The sequence below is a fragment of the Phlebotomus papatasi genome, chromosome 2 (genome assembly GCF_024763615.1).
Source record: "Phlebotomus papatasi isolate M1 chromosome 2, Ppap_2.1, whole genome shotgun sequence".
NCBI lineage: Eukaryota > Metazoa > Arthropoda > Insecta > Diptera > Psychodidae > Phlebotomus > Phlebotomus papatasi.
Window position 1 is genome coordinate 44,092,647 of NC_077223.1, and position 20,970 is coordinate 44,113,616.

At 33.3% G+C, this 20,970-nt stretch overlaps 1 protein-coding gene across 1 annotated transcript; it reads left to right on the plus strand.

Annotated features, from left to right (window-relative positions):
• Positions 1–466: 466 nt before the first annotated feature.
• On the plus strand, positions 467–8,426 carry LOC129801220 (U-scoloptoxin(19)-Tl1a). The gene is made up of 3 exons (XM_055846054.1): positions 467–766; positions 7,944–8,093; positions 8,157–8,426. Exons 1-3 carry the CDS (start codon positions 673–675, stop codon positions 8,273–8,275), a joined length of 363 nt encoding a protein of 120 aa, XP_055702029.1. The 5' UTR covers positions 467–672; the 3' UTR covers positions 8,276–8,426.
• The last annotated feature ends 12,544 nt before the right edge of the window (positions 8,427–20,970 follow it).

Consider the following 20,970-nt stretch of genomic DNA (forward strand, 5'->3'; position numbering starts at 1 on the left):
TTTCAGTGGTTTTTGCATAAATTCTGTTTGATTCAGGGGATAGAGGTCTGTCACTCACAGTTTACTATGAATGACGATCAACCGATCCTGGAGACTGATTGGCGCCGATTTGCCGATTTGAGCGTATGATCGGCATCGATCAGCCGATCTGCCGCTCATGGTTCACATCTTTGCCCATTGTTCACCCTGCTAATTCCCTAGTTCAATTAGAACTTCGCTACTGCAACCATATCATAATAGTTGCAATAACTTGTTAAGTTGAGTATTAGGCAAAGTGCTGCTGCCTTGCAGTGTTAATTAATGAATCAAAGTTAACTAGAAACATTGTCGATAAGCGCAATTTTCGGGAAAATTTCTCTATTTAAATTTTGTGTGGAAAACTGTACGTGATAGAGGAGTTGTATATACGGAGCGTGCGATTCTGGCTTGCGGATAAATGGAAGAGTGCGAGACAGTTGCTTCTGTTTCCGACTCCACTGCTGACGCTTCATGCCTCAAATTCCGTCCGACTGAGGGCATATAAAAGCAATTGATCCACACAATCGAACAGTCGTTGCGAAATAGCCCAAGTGGAAACAGTGTGGAAAGCAAAGAGGAACTCTGGGTGCTGGTGAGATTATTAAAAAAAAAAGTGCGGAAGTCAAAGAGGTGCAAGTGCATAAAGGCAAGAAGATGCTCAAGATAGCCAAAGTTGCTGTTATCGTGTCAATTTTTGTGATTTTCGTGGCAGCTTATCCGCCAATTGACAACAATGAGACTCTCGAAGGTAAGTTTTTCTCTTTTTTTTTTTGGAGGGAATTGTGGACTATTTTTCTAGAAGTTACCTCAGTATAACATTTACCTGGGTTCTTCATGCCCTTTTTGGCGCGACAAGTGGCAATTAATGGTGCAACCTGTTGCGCATCTGCCACTCCAAGAGATTCAAGAGCTCGTGCCCAACACGATTCAGGGAATTAAAAGGGGACAAATATTGCAGAATAAACTAATTCGACGTTACATTACATAATGCTCAACACTTCTCCTTCGAATGGCTTTGGTTTGCGAAATTTCCAAAAATGTTGGATCATATCTTTCTCAGGAGTGGTTTATGTTGTGGTATTTGAATCATTTTAAGTCTTCGAAGCATTTTTGTTTATTTTTCTTCGCTTCGAAATAAATATAATTTTTAAGTAAGTGGCAAATTATGTGAGAAATTTTAATTAGTAAAACAAAATATTTCATTGGTGGTATAACAACTCAATGAATCAAACACTATGCTCATTTAAGTTGATTGCAGTACTATAATAATTGAATTTTAAATACTCTGATAATGAGACGATAAACTTCGAGTACGTAATAAATGTGTGAATACAAATTTGCTCTATGAATTGTAGTTAGATAATAAATATCAAAACACTTAAATTTAAATTCGTTTCCACTATTTTAATTTTATATAAAATAAAGTGAAATATATACATAAATAACAAAAAAGAAATTGATATAAATCTAATTTCTATTGTCTTATCTTTAATTTACATTTCTTAAATTCTGCGATAAATCTTTCAATTTTCAGTCATATTCATTTACTAATCAAGTGCAAAATATAATTTGAATAATTCTCAATTGTGCTTGAATGGCACTGAAATATTTATGTAACTTTTGTCAAAGTGAAATTACAGATTATTTAATTTTTCAAGTAAAGTTCTTAGATACTTATGCCTTAAACAGACTTAAGGCTTAATGCAACAGAATGCTTAATCGGAGACCCATGGAAATGTAGTCCAATCATTATTTTGATTATAAGTACGTTAAGCCGTCTCTGGGCTTAAGTAGTGAATGTGTCCAGCACATTATCGTTTTCATTTTCATGGTTGATCATCGACGCTAAGGCGGGGGTGGCTGCTATTACTCAAATATGACATTCTTTTAGCTTTGAAATATGACTTCAAGAACACTATGGTATTATATAATTTAGTTTAGACCAAATACAAATGAGCAATAAACTATTAAATTTTGTTCCATTTTGTTCAGTGAAAAATCTAAATCAGAACTTGAATCAAAATTTCACTCCTTCTAAAGTTACAAATTGAGGACAGGTAAAATATAATTTTTAAGGAAACAAATTAAAGTTTTAATTGCACTGAGCATTTGCAGTTGTCTTAATCTAAAAACTTTTTGTCGAGTTCGGTTCTTTAGTGAATAAGGTCGGATTTTCACTCGTTAATTCATTTCTTACAATCCGACTCGAATGGTTTGGCGCGTTGAATTTTTATATTTCTGCAGCTTTTTAAGTTATGAATTGTTGTAGGGTGAAAGGAATACCTATTGGCACTTTAACCCATTAAGGACATTTGAGTTACCGATGGCCCAAGAAAGAAATTTGACTACAACCATCTAAAGTTAAGTTTTCCTTTAAAAAGTTAGAAAAATTATTTTTCTAAGTTCTATTTGATTAAAATTGAAACTATTCACGAATACACCCTCAATTCATTACTGATCAACATTTATTGCCAAATAAGGTAAAGTGCCCTCAAGTCGACCGGTTCCTCAATTCGACAGGAAGAGTTACTTTTTCAATTTATTTATATTTGCACTAATTTGGCGTATGATCTAACATTAATACAGTAGACTCTTGCTCAATCGCCTCTTTTTCAATCGGGCGAAAAATTTTGTTGACAATTTTCACATTTATTTGTGAAGCTAATTTGCTCAAATTCGCTGTAGTTCTTTCTATTTTATCGTGATTCTTTATAATTGAGCGCTTTTTGTGGAATTTTCAAAGGCTTTGACGCCCAAATCTATCGATAAACCGGATGACATTTCGCCCCAAATTCCCATTTGAGAGAGTGTCTACTGTAGGCCAATTATTCCATAAATAAATACGAATTAGTGCAAATTAGTGACAACTTTATAGAATTTTACCATCAAACATTCAAATATTGACCCACCGGTCGAGTCGAGGAACCGGTCAACTCGAGGGCACTTTATCTTATCCTTCAAATTTTTAAGTTTTCCTTCTTTAAACCCTGTGATTTTGATCAAAATTCTCTCTGTCCCTAATTAAGGTGGCAGCCCTAATTACAAGGTTAATAACGGTCTATATTTTTAATTGTTTAAATTGATAGATCAACTACCTAAGAATATACCATAAAAAAATTCAGAAGCTAATTCGAAATATTTTCGAAGAGGGACGAAAGCAAAGAGCATCGAGCAGATTTGCAAGCATTCGGACAAACATTCAAAACTTTAAAGCGCGTTTTCTCCACTTATCTTTTTGACAATTCCTACGAAATGATAGGAAAGAATAAATTTATGGACCGAGTAAAAAGAATACATATAAACTCATCATCTTCAGTAATAAATTTTGTCCAGTTGAACCTAAATGGTATTTGAAAAAATATTTTTTAATATCTTTTACAGAGTGTTAAAATCAATGTTTCGTCTTAAAACATGCAGATTTTTAATAAAACCTTTAAAAAAGTTCATATTTAAAAATTTTCTCCGTATTTTTTTTTAGTTTAACTACGAAATATATACTTATGAAAATTCAAAATATTTTTAGATTTTTTTCTGAGGCAAGAATTACGAGCTGTAGATTTCCCGCCAATTAGGGAGTACAGCCAAAATCGGAAGCAGCCGAAATCCTGAAAACCAAAATCCCAAAAGCCAAAATTCGGAACGCCAAAAACCTGAAAGGAATGAAATTATTTGGAGTATAATGAGTATAATAATTTTCCAAGACACAGAAGATTTCTCTTTGCCTCCAGCAAGGGCGGGTGCAATCGTAGGAGTAGCTATGACACTTTTAAGAATTCAGGATTTTGGTTTTCGGGATTTAGTCCCAGTCGGGATTTTGGCTTTCGTGATTTTGACATTCGGGATTTTGACCGGGACCCATATAAACATATACCGAAAATTTGATGAAGCTTGCTCTTTTCCTTTTCATTGAAAAAGAGTCGCGAAAACCTGCTAGGTTCTGGCCTTCTAATTCAGGCTGCCCCCTTAAGTTTGGCTGTGCGTAATACGAATAAGTTATGAAAATTTTTCATATAATAAAATAACACTGAGAAAAAAGGGAGTGCGATTAGCTTTTTTCGTCGTAGCTTTAACACTTTTTAGGTGTAAAAATATATCAACATTTTTTAATGTTAATATTACACCTTTTTAAGGGTAAAATTAACATGAAAAAAGGTAACTCTAACCCCTAATACACCTAAAAGGCATAATATTTACACCGATTTCGGATCAATAATGCAGGATAAAATTAACATTTCCGGAATCCTATTTCAACTTTTTCGGATTTCTCTCAGTGAATCGATTTTGAAAAAAAGTTTTGGGTTAAAACCAATTTATTAATATATTCATATTTTTATCAAAGAAGAATACACATATCTATATACATAGCAAACGCAATCCTAATTGCCTATAAGAGATTCTGAGTCACTGTCCCTAATTGGGTATGCATTACTGTAGCTAATTTTATTGAACATGATGCGACTAACACAATAACTTTTTAATTTAAGTATTGAATTATATGCCGATAATACTTAAGAATACCCATAATTTATATGTGAGTTTTTTTTTATTTAAGTGTCAAATTTATTAACGCCTTCAAGGTAAAACGCGCTTCACGTTAACGTCCATTACTACTATATTATTACATCGAAACCGCAAAATAAAATGAGATAATATGTTTTTGGTCAATAAATTAGCAGATTGGCTAATAAAATAATAAAACTTTTGCTTATAAATAATTTAAAATGATTATTAAAAAAATCCATTTTGGACAATGAAAAATATGCTGAAAATGTCAAGATGTCTCAAGAATTTTTGACTATTTCTTGACATTATCAATTTATGATTTTCTTTTTATTTGTTTACCACTGATCAAGTTCAATTTTTACCAAAAAAAAAACAACCCAATCTGCTATAGCATTTATAAAATTAGTTGAAACTTTTAATATGCCAATCAAAGATATTTTACAATTTGGATTTAGTGAATAGATTAAAATATTGAGATTGTAAAACATGAAACATTTATTATCCTTGGGCATTGATGTGGAAATATTTAATTTTGATTACAAATGTTTATTTTATTTATTTACTTATTAAAAATATAACTATATCCATTTTATGTTCCTAGCCCGTGGGTCGATAGCGACAAGCTGTTGAAAATAAATGAGTGAATTTATATGTCCCTTATTAGGTTACGGTATACTAGATATTATTCACTTACTGTGGAAATTTAAAAAAAAAATCAAAAGAACTTTCTATAAGAGATTTATAACTTTCTTCTATGCTTTTAATTCGACTATGAAATAATTTGTAAATTTCATTTATTTCTGTCAAGATATTTGATTTGATTTTTTAATGGAAATTAGTCCAATTAAATCTTCTCGAAAGGTATCTTTTTAAAACATTGGAATAATTCAATAAGTGTCTCTTAAAAATGTTCACTATTGTCTAAAGTTCTAGCAAGTAAAACATACTTGCAATTTTGATAAATAGAAGGACGGGAGCGAAATTAAAAGCTTTTTTTTAATTCTTTAAATTTGTGCTTTTTATTTATTTGTTACTAAATGAAGTACTAGTTCATTTTTATCTCTATTATGCCCAAAGCACAATAATTTTTGTTTTGTAAACATGTTTTGATATTTCAATGAGAGTGAATGAAACATAGATCTATAGTCATGTCGCTCACTCTCACGGGAAATTTCGAAAACATGTTTACAAGCAAAAGTTATTGTGCGCTGATCATAATGCCCAACGCACAATAATTTTTGTTTGTAAACATGTTTTCAAAATTTCCCATGAGAATGAGCGAGATGACTAGATCTAGATCTCGCTCACTCTCATCGAAATGCCAATAACATCTTTACTAAACAAAAGTTATTGTGCGTTGGTCATTACTCTGAATACTTTTTGTTTAATTTTTAAGAGATATTATGATTTGAATATGAAATGGTGCTAAAAATTACAATACATTATAGAATTTGAAATATTCAGTCCAAATATAAAATTTATAAAACGTCTATAAGAGTCAATGATTTATGAAATGCTTCGATAAATGGTTTTAGTTTTAAAGTGTCAATTTTAAACCATTTCTATGTAGTCTAAATTCACATTTAAATTGTGTATGTTTTATAATGTAAAAGTTGTTAAAGTTGTTTTTTATATTCCATACAACTTATTCTAAAATTGCTTTAATTGCGGCAATAACGAGTTCTAGTTTTATAACTACTTAAATTAAAATGTAATTTAAGATGTATGAAAAAATATTTATTTAGTAAGTGAAGAAAACCCTATTTGAGGCTTAAAACAAGCCTTAGTTTGAATATAATATGGGACGTGGCTTTAGTCTGATAAATATGTTCAATCGTTATGGATTAGAACAGTCTTTAGGATAATCTAGGTTTAAAATGCGAGTTTTGGAGTAGAGATTTACCACGATTAATATTATTTTTACCTTTTAAGAATGGAAGGAAAGTTAATACATTATAATCTTAAAATGTCGCTTAATTTTTTATTTTAATTCAAAATTTCTTTTGTGAGAAGAATTAATCCGCAGACTCGGAAATCGCGCAATGTAACACTGGTAGGGGTGGCCCAACGCCCAACAAGGTAACTTTTGTTAAGGTAGTAGTTTATAAGACAACTCAGAATGAACTGCCAGCTCAGAGAGAGTATAATACCATCGAAAGCCCCATTCTCTCTGTGTGCTAAAGATGTTACACCCTTCACCTCAGAGGGACAATGCACATTGTGAACCCAATCAGTCTTTAGGGAATTCAGAATAACGGCAGAGACTTTAGCCGCGGAACCGATTAGTCTTACACTTGATAAATTTTACTTGTTATAGAGTTAAGAAACCTCAAAACCATGATTTCCTCTTCTATAGTTTTTATTTTTTAATAAATGATAGGGTAAGTGTGCCAAATTTCGGCATAGTTGCATGCAAGCGCCAAAGTCTCAAGTTTGAAATGTAATATTTTTAATAAAAATTGATTTTTTTTTATTCCTTCTTCTTAAAGAGTGTTGCTTGGAACCTTGTTAACCGTTTATCATCTTTATTTACTCTAAAATCATTCTTAATACATTTTAAAATGAATAAAAATATAGACATAGCTCTGGTGCCCTATTTCGGCCACCTTCATTCTCATAGTTCTTTGCCCTTAGGGAATTCTTTCAATGTCTTTTTCATGTCATCTCGTTTGTCGAACCTACATTTTTTGTTATTCTTTTGCATTGTATAATCCATAGAGTATGTAAAAACAAAAAAAATCATGGAAATTCGAGGAACAAAAAAGGTGGCCGGAATTGCAAGCTGGCCGGAATTTGGCACACTTACCCTAATTCGACTATATTTAACTTTCAGGAATAAAAGAGTACCGCTTGACAAATTGTTGAAATTTAAAACTTACGACCATGATACTTTGCTCTTTGATTTGAATCCTTTAATAACTTTGTTCATCTAAACAATTAATGCAATATCAATAGTAAAGACATATATATCTTCCTCAAGAGTTCGGGTAATTTGTAAAGTGCTATTCACTTGGGCACCCATATTATTTTTAAAATATTGTAAATTGTCATACAGAATTTTGCGGTAAGCCGATTTATTAATCCCTAGCTAAGTAGAAATTTTAAATTTTATCATTCATAAATACTAAATCTTCTTAAGCTTTAATTATTTTAAAGCAAGAGATTAAAAAGGTAAGAGCCTAAGCCTATACATTGTAAGAAATTTACGTCAAAATATTATATTTTGAAATATTAAAAGAAAATATTGAATTATAGTATAATTATAATTTCTCACAACGCGTAGAGGCCCTTTAAAAGTTAAATTCAAAAATTAGTAATGATATTAAGATTAATCTGAATTACTTCTGAATTTCATAATAAAAAAAAAAACGTCATAAATAATACAATTAAATTTTATATAAATTTTATTTCGCAAATTGCAGAAGATGGAGACATAAAACTTTGGGAGATTGAACGAGAATGTGCCATGGTTGGAGGACTCTGCGTTCACAAGGATGATTGCGATCATGTGACATCAACTACAGGCCTATGTCCTTCCAACAAGCGTTATGGCGTCGAATGCTGCTACAAATGTAAGAAAATTTTAATTTAAAATATAAAATTACTGAAGATCTTTCTAATCGATTAATGAATAGTGAAATACCGCATCACAACGTGCAAGAATCATCTGGGCGAATGCATGGATCGATGTCATCATAGCCTGCAACGAACATCAACTGACTGTCCGGGTCAGGTCTGCTGTGTCCTGATCTAATGTGATCCACAGAATGATTCTTTCGAGTACAAAACGGAGGGCCGATTCGAGGGATGTCAGCACTAAATCTCTTTTATACATTTATTACATAATTTATTGATTAGATTGTACTGTAAAACCAAAATGTCTCAATAAATCTGGACCAAAACTATGATGTAAACCTTCATATTTGACAAAGGATTTCGTCAAGGATTTCGTCTTCTCAAGTTAAAATATTCATTTATACAAATAACCTTTTAAAAAAAATTATTTGTAACTACTTCAGAATGAGGAATCTTTAATTTTCCAGAAAATATTTAAAGAGAAATTATTGCTTTCTCAACATTGATGGACGTACATAAAAATTTTAATCCATATCGTTTGATCGTTTTATTTACATTCAACTGACCCAGTAATTTACACTAAAGTTATAATCATTTAGTGATTTCTCATGTTTTCACTCGTACAGTGACTGATAAATTGTTAGATGAATGTTTATTCCAGCTTCCGAATTCACTTTATAATTTGAGACGAATGAATTCTCTGAATTCACATAAGTTCAAACTCTATTGATTAAAATGTGAAGGTCAACTGAGGAATTTTTTGTGCTACATTTTATTTGTAATCAACATTAAAAAATATTTGCATATATAACTTCAACAGAAGATGGCATGAGCAAGTCTTCAAAAAAATATTTTGGCAATAGCGAATCTGCAAAATTTGTGTATGATTTCCCCTTCTATTTTCGACTATCTGTGACATTTTTTTTTAATAAATAACAAAATTGTTTTAATGTTTGTAAACACGCAGTTGTTGACACAATTCTCCAAGTGAGACAATCACGAGGTTCTGATAAGGAGGAAGAAAATTCGCGCAAAAGATGAATTGAATTAAGTGAATGGGTTTTATATTAAAATTGACGCCAAATTGGTCAACTGACTCTACTTGCAATCCCCTCAATGTGACACTGTGATTTAATTTTTCGCCAGGTCAGAGGGCAGTACATTTCATTGGATCGTTTCTCCTCACCAGCTGATTCCTCTCAAAAATTTAGACGCAACATTGGCTTAAATGGTGTAATATAAGGGGCAAATAAGTTCCAGAATTTTAGTTTTTTGTAACACGGAATACAGACAAAACGTTAAGCTTTAAACTTAACCAAAAATATATTCAAATTTGACATGTTTCCGTATGACACAAGTGCGATCAGTCTTTTAATCAGATTGTGCAGAATTCTGAAAAAAAATTGTTAGAGATATCAATTTCGGATATTCAGTAATCTTCATACTTGATTCGAACTTGATAGCTTGGAAACCTGATAGCTCTATACGAGAAAAAATGTTAAGTCCTATAATTTGCAATTTTCAACAAAATCGATCATCAAATTACGTCAAAATATGTCAAAATGCTTTATTTTGACGAAAATAACCACAATACGCTATTGTCGTATCATACATCGTGTACAACTTTCCAACTTCATTGTTCAATACACAGGAAATATTCAAATAACAAATATTTTTTTGTACAGAAATATGAAAAGATATTTATTTAAGGGCTTACTGAGGTCAAAAAACATCTTTCCTCTACTTTACTGCTCGAACTCAAAGAGAGAGCAGTTATATAATCCACTTTTTTCAACTTGGGACACGGCTAGAGGCCAAACGAGAAGATATATCGACTTCCGGTCTTCGACGACCCCCCCCCCCATAAGTCAACATTATCTAGGACAGTCTTTATTTCTTTTTTCTTCTTGTTTGGACACCTATATTCGAAAAAACATTTCGATATCGAATTTTCGAACATCTAAGTTTAAACACCTTGAAGGGCCTATTTTCAACGGATTTGCTTAAATTTGGATTTTTTTGAAAGATCTTGAAATTTCCAACCCGACTGCCTTGAACTTAATCGGCAGTGAATTTGTAAATGATTAATTTTCTTGGATTTAGTTTTTCATTTGTTCATATGCTTGTCACTCCTGCTAAAATATTTTAAACCTACTTTTCTTAAACATTTTCTTATTTCGAAACATATTTTCTTAATTTATCAATCAATTTAATCGGTGGTAAAGCGGTATGTACCTTAAAAGCATGCGAAAAGATAATATATGGATAGCTCTTTCTCGTGAGTTTGAGCACTCCGCAAAGCTGAAACGCTTTGCCATCTCTCTTTTTAAAAGAAAAATCGTCGGTTGCGTCTACCTCTGTCGTATCTGCATTTGTTTTGTATCTGCATTCGGAGTAAGCTACAATACAGACGTCCCCACTTGCATGAAATGCTGACACAAATGAAATGCAGATACGACAGAGGTAACCGCAACCGACGAAATATAGCTATATTTGTGTTGAAGAGTTCAACTCTTGTGTTCAATACTATTCTTTTTTAATTGAATCCTCTTAATGACCACTCATGTGAAACTTATTCTCAGCGATTTGTCATTGAATTAAATAAAATACTATTGTGAAATTTGTTTATTATATTTATAAAGAAAGATATTTACGAGTTACGAAGAGGCTTACGAGCCTTTTTAGCATATAAGTGTGTTATTACTATTAATTTGCATTTGTAATGATTCCACTTATTTCTAGATTCAGAGCAAGTCTAGAAATATCTATGACATGAAAGAAAACATATAAAGTAACTTGAGTATCTTGTTCTGTATAGGCAAAATTCTGTAACAGCATGACAATATCATATGACAAATTTTCGTGGTAAAACTCGAAAGCAGGTCTACAGCATTGAATAGCCATTCCAAAGAAATCTATGAAGCTCTGAGTGATTCATATGAATCCCATTTTCCAATACTTTTGCCGATTTTACCATTGAAAAACTTTTACAGTTTTCATATGACATTGTTTGAATTTCAATAAACGAAAAAGCGTCATTTAGTTTGTTCAAGATCGAAATTAAACTTTTCTATTGGGTTATTCTCAGTCGATTTGGTCAAACTTAAATATCTTTAAAAGGTTTTGAAATTTTAAAATGCTCATCGGTAAATAATAATAATTGAATTACTGGTAATTAAAATTTTTTAATAAACAAAAATATCTTTTACCGTTTGATTTGAACATTTGGGAAAGAGATAAAAGAAAGTATGGAACATTAGGATGTGTTGACCTTCGTATGTAATTTAATACGTTATGTTATATTCTCTGAGTGAGTGACTCTTATACCCTTTACATATTATGAGAAGTTTATGTTTAATTTCTCTTCACTGGTAAATATAAAAAGTGAAATTGTTTTTTTTTTTTTTAGAAAAAATGGATCATATTTGATCCTTTGAAAAGTTCATTCGTATCTCTTGTATCATACTTATCTCATTTGAGCGAAAATCAAAAATGGTTTTTTTCATTGTTTTGATTCGTTTATTCCGGAGTTAATTAGGTGTCAAAACAGCGATCTTTCAAAGGATTCTTCTTTTAGGTATGTAGTGTGTGGATACCAATAGATTCTTCAAAATTCTATTTAAATTCCCAAAATGTTTAAATATTCTGTTAGTGAGATGCCCGTTGATGCCAGAATATAATTTCAATTGGGCTTTTGTGGAAACAGAACAACGACAAAAGAGGAGAGAATGTCAAGTTCAATGTGACTGAATTGGGGCAATGACGAAGACAGCCGCCAAATGGCGAAATTATCGTCAAATAGGCTAATTTTGGGTCAATCAGTGCCTCTCCTCCGCAGGGACAGCATCTTCCGCATGAGTATTGAAATGTGTATGATAGAGTAGAAAAGGAAGGACTTTTTGGTGGGAAATTCTGTCTTTGGGAAAATGAAAGGGAAGAATTGATGTGTGGTAAAGAAAGGGAATTCAAACCCAATCCATTATCGTCATTTTCATTTCATTCCGCACTCCAATTGCCCAACGGCAGTGTTCGTTTCCTCTTACAGAGAAAAGCCTTCCAACACTCCTTTTCAGAGGGGCTATGCCTGGGATTTCAACTCCCGTCTATTGAGCCATAGAGTTTTGTATGTTTTATACATAATACACCCGCCAGCATGTAGCCATCATTCTTCATTTTCCTATGGCAACCGACCATTGTCGTCTTTATGTACATTATTCACCCATTGCCTTACCCCTTGCTCTCAAAGACTTTTACCAAAGGAGGGCAAAAGGATTCTATTTTTACCCTTTGCCACCTTTGACTTTATCAATTCCTATGAAATTCGTCATTTGTACTTTATACTTTCAATAAAATTATCACGCGAGAAATTGCAAAATGAAAAGCATATATTATCACATATTATTTTAGTGACAAGGTTGGTTAATTCGCTGCATGTGGTGCACTTTTATTAAAAGTTTTATGGAGTGTTTTTTACAGCTTAAAAAGCTTCTATTGATTATGATAAGAGAGATCATCTCAGTGTCAAAATATGTCCATTCTAATATTATTCCTGATGGGATTCATTTAATGTTTGACAAGTTATAAGAATTATAAGAGAAGGGAACTTAAGATAACAACCATCTTTCAATTGTGTCAGAGTTAAACTCTCCAGGGTGATTGATATATTGGACTTATTCCTCTCGTTCAGTAATAACCTTCCCGATTTGAAAACTCTCTCCGGTTGAGATTTTTCCTTTACCAATTCGAAGGTATATCAGAGAGAACTTACCTAAAAACCCGTTGGAAGTTCGAATGTTTAAACCAACGAGTTACACAAAAGTGAGTAAGTTCATGAAATGGACGTTTATCTTAATAAAATTGCAATTAAAATGTTCTGCCATCCGGAAATTCCACAAAAATACACAAAATTCACTTTTTGCAGCAAACTTTTGTACACTGTTGTTGACATTGTTGATGATTGAAGTGTCAAAAATATCGAAATTCGAAATTGCAGAACAATCAGCGCTAAAGCGGCGAGTACATGAACTTGCACTTTAGGCTTCCGGTAGATTTTCGAATGGGTTTGGCTTGGCTTTGGGTTAGCTTTGTCTCTTCGAAAGGTTATTACTGAACGGATCCATTGAGGTACATAGCAGTTTCTTCAATAAGAAACACATTAACGACCTTCAGCACCCGCTTAAGGGTAGAGGGATTATTTGTGTCATGAGCGAAAGAGTAGGATTAAAAAGCTCAGTTTTTGACTGGGCTAACGATTGTCGAATAGATCACGCGCTCTGTATTTCATGCAGTTACAGGCTTAAAGGCTTCGCACACACTCTGGTTTCGAACATGTCATATTTTTCCATATTTCAGAAAATTTCAAGATTTTTCAGAACATATATGTGACTTAAGAAGTCTAGCTATTAAAATATATCGCAATAGTTAGGTTAGATTCATTGAAGGAATATGAGAAAAATATGAAGTGTTCGAAGCCAGAGTGTGTGCTATGCCTGAAAGCCTTCCCCTACGTAAAAATCTCTTATCATAAGGAAGTGGGTTCTGATTGCGGGAATGAGGAAGGCTCGTGGTAATAAATCCCTATCATCAGAATACTTGGATATACTCAATGAAAATTCAAGTTAAAAAAAATTTGAAGAAATAAGTATATATTTAGGTGTTTTTAATCAATTAATAAAACAGTTCAAATAAAGTTAAACAAAAAAATAAAAAGTGACAGTACACCAAGTATAAAGATCGTTATCGCCTTGTCACAAAACAACAGCGCATTAGTTCGCTAAAAAAAATCCAATCTCATCAGTGAATGCACCGAGAATTATGTAAGATATTATTAATTGGAATTATAAGATTGTTGTAGGGAGCACAAGATTGATTTGGTGCGGCATCTCCTTATCTCCAGTGACTCACACCCATAGAGCATGAACTGTTGAACTTGTGCTGAAGAAAATTCCACTGGAAGGCAAATGGGGCAAAAAATGGAGCGTATGAGAGCCCCCTAAGTTAGTCGTTCTCTATCATTTCATCCACTGCTGTGCCTGAGGCTTTGATATGAGAGAAGGAAAACTCTGCTTGAGCTCACAAGATCCCAAATGTTGCCCACGGCGAGTAACTGCCTCTGGGGTCACCGAGAATATTCGTGCTCTCTCTCTTGGATATAGTCTATCGTTCTGATGGCCTCGGGCGCCGTCTCTTTGGGGATCCACTCCTTGAATTATTTCCACTCACTCCCACACATCTACCCTCTGTACCCCCCTCACTCTGCCTCGGTTTCTCTCTGGGCACATGAAAAACAAATTTTCTTATCATGAATCCAGAGAAGGTGGAGAACTTCTATAGCGTCATTTTGTATGAAATTGTTCAACTTTTTAATCTCCCAAAAGACTACAGGGAATTCATCGCATGGGAACAACAAACCCAACCTTCAAAAAAAAAAGAGCTCCGATTTGCAATAAATCTGCAGGATAGATGGCAAGGAGGTATAATTGCACGGAAAAGCGCTGAAAGTGTGGACAAAGTTTCCATCGACGTCGTGGGAGTAGAAGTGACAAAGAAGGAGCCAAGAAATCGAAGAATCTCGCAGCTGAGAAACTCTTATAGTATGAGTCTCAACATCCCCCAAAGGTATTTACTCCAAGATTTTTTTTCTCAGAGATTCACTGTATTTTTCGCACACTCATCGACTACTGAAAGGTAGTCTACAACACCCCCACTGTATCCAACTCCATATCCTCTCCCAAAGATTTCTCCGTGTTTGCGGACAATTTCTTTTCCAATGAAAACATAATTGTCATTCTCGGAAATAGTTCTTCTCAAGAAAGATTTCTTCATTTCTTTCAGCACGGATGAATGCATATAAAATCCTCAGTGGATTTCAATTATAAATCACAACTTTTGCAATTCTAGGAACTTTTCTGGATGACATGAATTGCAAATTACTTTATGGATCACACGACTAAATATCGTAAGGAAACTTTGATAAAATGTTTCATATTTTAGTTTCATATAGATATTCCAAATTCTAATAATTTCTATTAATCTATAAACGGGATTGAAATTAAAATTGTAATTTTTGAAATTCGGATCATTATACGTAAGTTTATGTTAAGAAACAGTAATTAAACTGTTTAGTTTACATTTTTTTTATACATTTTGTAAAGGGACAGATAATCCTAACCGGCTTATGTAGGTGAGATTCTTAACGTGAGCTAACTCGGAGTGCATGCAAATTCGATTTGGAGCTGAAGTTGGGAGACGCCATTCAGTTATCTTGAATCAAATTCGTGAAATTATACAAATTTTGTATTTAAACCAAAATATCAAGGATTTGGATGAACTGACAGAAAAGTGTTATATGGGTGAAATGTAGACCAGAATGTTCTCTATAATTTTGCCGTAGAACTTGAACTCATCGATTACTCAGAAGCCAAGATAAGCGAGGTTTTTTGTTTCTTAACTCGTTTTTTCATCCAGAGTGCCCCAAGTAGTCATTTGTTGAACTTCAACTATATCAAAGAATTGTTGTATTTTGCGGGACTTTCCATTTAAACCCCTATTTTAAGTGTCTTGGTGGAGTAGAGGCAGTCAAATTGGCATCTGAGTGATTTCAAAGCGTTATTATTGGAAAAATCAATTTTTTCACACTTAAACGGCAAAATCGGAGTGATAGCGTAGTCTGAGTGGAAAATGATGTATGGACGAAATGTAGAGACAAATGTGCTCTACAATTATGTTGAAGTAATCATCAAAATCGGTTCAGCGACATTCGAGATAATTGAGGTTATGTGATATTGAAATTAGTTTCTTGACTGTGGCGCCCCTGGTGTTGGTCCCACGAAGTTCAAATATTCTAGAAAGTTGTAGCATTTGGTGAGATCTTTCGTTTAAGCCCTCATTCATCAAAATCGGTCACATAGAACCGGAGATATGATTTTTTGAATTTCGTGAACTTTGACCCCTCATATCTCCGGTTCTATTAAAACCACAGCGCGCATACGCACCATTTTGGAAACGTCCTAGACTGGACTACAACATACTAAAATTTCATTAACTTGCACAATGCCGTTTTTGAGAAAAGTGACTTTGAATTTCGATGAATTTTGACGCTATCACAGCGCCACCTGTGGTGACTTTTTGAACTTCCATCTGAAAGTGCTCATCGAGACGAAACCAAAAAGGTAAAATTTAGGTCGCTATGTTAATTAGAACCGGAGATAGAGGCCGGTCAATGTTCGAACTTTGACCCCTTATAGCTCGGGTCAGGGGTTATGGATCGACTTAAGGTTTTTTTTGTTTGATAGGTATAATCAACGGCTACAACATATTAAATTTTCAGCCCGATGCACAATGGAATTTTTGAGTTATTTAACTTTTAAGATTTAAAAATTTTCTTTTTAAAAAAAGCGCCCCTAGCGGTGGTTTTATGAACTTGCGATGTTAGAAGGGGAAGTGGCATTTCACGAGAGCTTTCCAAAAAGCCCTCACTTTTTAAATTCTGACAATTAGAACCGGAGTTATGGCCATTTTAAGAAATTTTTTTTGGACCCTTATAGCTCGGGTCAGGGGGGTCGGGGGACCTTAAGTTTGGTATTTATGGAAAGCTCTAAGGCCCAGCTATAACATACTAAAATTTGAGTCCGCTGAATGCCATAGGGGCGGAGCTATTGAGAAAACAAAAAAAGGGGGGTCTTCAAAATGGCGGAAGGAGGGGTGGGGGGTGGGGGGTCTATGCACCAAGTTGCAATTTTCACCCGATATATAACCTTTGCCGAAAACCGCAAGTCGATATCTTTTTTAGTTTAGGAGCTATTAAGCTCCAAAGAGCGGCCGGCCGGGAACGTAACTTAGCCACATATATATTCGGAATCAGGAAGTGGCGAAACACATTTTGGCCAAATTTGAGGTCGATCGGACGACATGAAATTTTGTTAGGATTATAGTAGGTGAGATTGTTAAGAATCTCACCTAATAACAAGGCGTGCGAGCTTTTGGTGCATGGTTATACTCATGCGAGGACTTTGATTCAAGGGGTTGATAACTGTACCGGTTATGGTTCACTTAAGCGCTAGTCTGCAGAACTTTTGTATAAATTGTTCCGATTTTCCGATCTTACGCCGATCTACGGATCTCCTGTCGATTTCGCTTAGATCTGCCAGTCTCGTTTCTTAAAACCAGGAACTTTTTCTAATTTTTGTCTTTCTCAAACTATTCAAAATAAACAGTGGGAAGTGATTAATTCAGATGCGACATGGTAGCTTAAATACTTTCCAAGAGGTATCGGGTTTGCTTGACGCAATTCGGTATATTCAGAGTCATTTTTTTTTGTTTGTCAGAAAATAAGGTAAATGTCCTAATTCAAAACCATTTCCAGGTGCTTTAACTTTGACAGAAGATTCAACACATTAAGTTCATATTTTTTCTGAAGAGAATTACATAAATTTACTCCTTGGCTCTTCTATAGAAGGTTACTGTTTAGTAAAAATTCATAAAATATAATTTGAAAACTTCTTAAATACAAGAAAAATACACGAGTGCAAAATGCTTCTATTGAAAACAAATTAATCCAAATGGAGACAAGGGAAAGTTGCTAATTGGAGACAAAGAGTGTAAATGAAACCGTAGCGAAAGGACCAAAACTGAGTCGCTCCTGAGTGCAGGATTTGTTCTTATTCTTGGTCTTTTCTCTTTTCCCATCTAAAACAATAAGAAAATCTTTACAAAAAAATCATATTTCCGGGCTTTCCTATTAAAACATATGAAGACACTTCAGAAAAACCCTTTTTGTTCACGAAATAGGTAATTATTTCATTTGAAAACTTCACGTACAGTTAACAATAAAGATTAGCACTTAATTTAACTAAAATTAGCCAGAAATATGACATAAATATTAAACAAAATGAATAAACAACCGTCACCTTATTGTGTTTTTGGCTTTTCGCTTTATTTGGAGCAAAATTAATTAAATAATGAAACTGTGGTATAGAAAATATATAAATATAATAATTTAGTACTGTATTTATCGTGAAAACAGTGACGTTTCCATTTGGAGTACCGAAAAATTTCCATTTGGAGCAGGTTTTGAATTACCTTAATTTACCCTAAATCTTTCTTTTTGAATCGTTGAATCGTTTCCAATATCGATTTTTTAAGGTCGTGGATTAAAGTTTCTAGAGAGCGTATTTCTCAGTAGAATAGGGTAATTTTTGGATATGTTATCATGCTATCACACTAGGATTTTTTTTCAATTTGTAAATTCAAGTTAATTTTAAGATGAATTGTTTTCATTTGAATTGATAGATTTTCGCTTATTTATTGATTAGACTAATACTTGGCCCGTCAAAACATGTTTAAACATGCTAAAATAGCATAAATGTGGTTGCTCAATTAAATTTGAATTCAGCAAATTAAAATGTTAAAATTGCTCATTAATTTCAATTTTATTGCACTTAAACAAGTATTCTTTCGAATCAAATTGTTCTTAATAAATTATCTCACTCATAATCAATAATTTTGTAGCCAAAAATTAAAATAAATATAGTGATTCAGTGAGAAACTTAGAGGAAGTGAAGCTTCGGGAGTAATTTTGTAAATTCCTTCAAAGTCATTTGAAGGAAATTGTTGTGTCAAGAAACCTCAGTTGGAATGACTTCATACCAGGGCAGAGCATTCTCATACATTTTCCGTACAAAAATGTGGTATATTTTTTTAGGTGTTTTTTAGTTTTGGTATAAAACCAAATGCAATTATTTTAAAACTTTTACCAAATGAAAGAGTATCTAATGTTATGTTATTAGCACTAAATTTACAATGATTGCACGAGGATAATAGTCCCTAAAACCTTTATGAAAAAGACGTAAAATTCGCAATTTTTTGAATTTTTCTGAAAATTTTTTTTATCTGTAACACCAGTAAAATTTTAAATTCAATAAAAATATATTTTCTGTATATGTGGCTACCATTTCGTGTTATGTTTATTTTTGTGGGATCTAAACGATCTAAAGCTTAAAAATTATAAAGAATTTAAGAAAAATATACCATTTGTGAATTAAAATGCTCCATCCGTTAGTTAATCATCCTAGCTTCATACAGATTTTCCGCAAGACTGTATCAGAGTCGCTTCGTGAGCCCCTTTGCCCATAACTCTTTCTTCTGGCTTTGGGGATCCTTCTTCATAACAGATAAGTGAGTTATGAGACATTCTAAGCTCAATAACACATTTTCCGGAGTTATACATAATCAAAAATCTAGCGGCACTATTTAAAATGAAGCAAATTTCTTGCAAAATGTGTCCTGGCTGTGCGAAGTTGTTGGTAAATTCTAGAAATATTATAATGCTGAATTGAATTTAAAATTAAATTGTGAAAATCTTAGTGTGATAGTACCCTAAAAGACTCGAAATATCTAACAAATCTAAACCGTTTCTAACCAGTTATAAACTGATAATGAACTGATAGGAACTCTGTTGCGACGGAACAGTATTCATTTGATTTTACAAGCCTTACAAAAGAAACTGAATTCCTTTACTGTACACCACGGAAATAAGAGACATGCATTTAACTTAGAATTGCTGTTGCTTTATTATTTTTCTGTAGCCTAAGATATTATAGCGGAAAAAATTGTTTTTGCTAATTTATTAGATGAGGATTTAAACACGGATCATGATCTGGGTTTGGATTTATTCAATTTATACTTCATACGCAGGTCATAATCAGTGTTTAAATCCTCATCCAGTAGAACTAACTGACCGAACTTATTCCCAGTTAATTTATTACATATTAATAACTTCAACAAACATTTAGCATTATACCAGAAAAATTTTCTTTCAGTATTTCGTTAATTATAAGGATTTTTTACTCTTCGTCGCCAATATCTGCGTTTCATCCGGGTAAAATGCATTGTGCTGGCAAATGTATATATATTACCAAAAAATATTTAATTCTCCGCGTGGGAGACACTCAAATGTATATAGAAACATTATTTGTATGAGTGGTAGAAATTTATTTGCTTTGGAGCAAGTGGCCAGGGGCACATTTATGGAAATTATTATGCACTGGGTGGAATAAATGAAGGGCCTCCAGCTTACAGAGAGAGCGCTCATTTTAATAGTGGTGCATTCCTATATTGTTATTTACTGGAGTTGAGTTTATATTTAGCTGGAAGCTTTAGGGGTTGCATGTGGACTTTTTGCTGATACCACCCGCTAGATGGGAATGGTCGATCTGTTTGTCCTCTCGGTGCATCCTGAGGGTAAGAGGGTAAGAGGATAGACGTGGATAGGCCAGAAAATACCATCTGATTATCGAAATGTGCTTTTAAAATGCAATTAAAAGGCAACTACCACCCAAAATATCGCGCCCACGCGATGAAAGAGAATCGTCATACAGGTTCAGGGGTTTGGTTGAGTTGTGTTTAATTAAAACGATTGGCAACCATCGATGTCGAAAATAAATGAAACAAAAATAAAATGTAATTTTAATTAATCAAATTCGAGGGAGAAAATGAAAGAGAGAGCGAGCTTTGATGCCTAAGGCTTAGGACCACGTCTCGAAAATTTTCCCACTCATTTTCCATCTTTTGGGGCGTAGTACCACCCATCTCTTTCGTACATTCAGCGCTTTTTGCTGGAGAAACCACTAATTATGAACAGAAAGTTGCCTCCACTTTCCCCTTTTTTCATTATAAACAACTTAACAGTGCCTCAAGCTTAGTGAATACACACCAACGCCATACATCTTTCACCTCATTCCCCCTAAGGCGAGGGTGGGTTCAATTTTAGAGCTTTTTCGCTTTTCCACAAGTCGACAGAAAGCTTCTACTTCGTCTTCTTCCATTCACTGAAAATTATATAAAATTATTATTATGGTAACTTGCAAAAATGTA

Bases quoted from the DNA above. Each gene is read 5' to 3' on its own strand.
- LOC129801220 (XM_055846054.1), top strand. From the start codon at position 673: ATGCTCAAGATAGCCAAAGTTGCTGTTATCGTGTCAATTTTTGTGATT. The intron at 767-7,943 runs GTAAGTTTTTCT...CGCAAATTGCAG, and splicing joins CAACAATGAGACTCTCGAAG to AAGATGGAGACATAAAACTT. The intron at 8,094-8,156 runs GTAAGAAAATTT...ATTAATGAATAG, and splicing joins CGTCGAATGCTGCTACAAAT to TGAAATACCGCATCACAACG.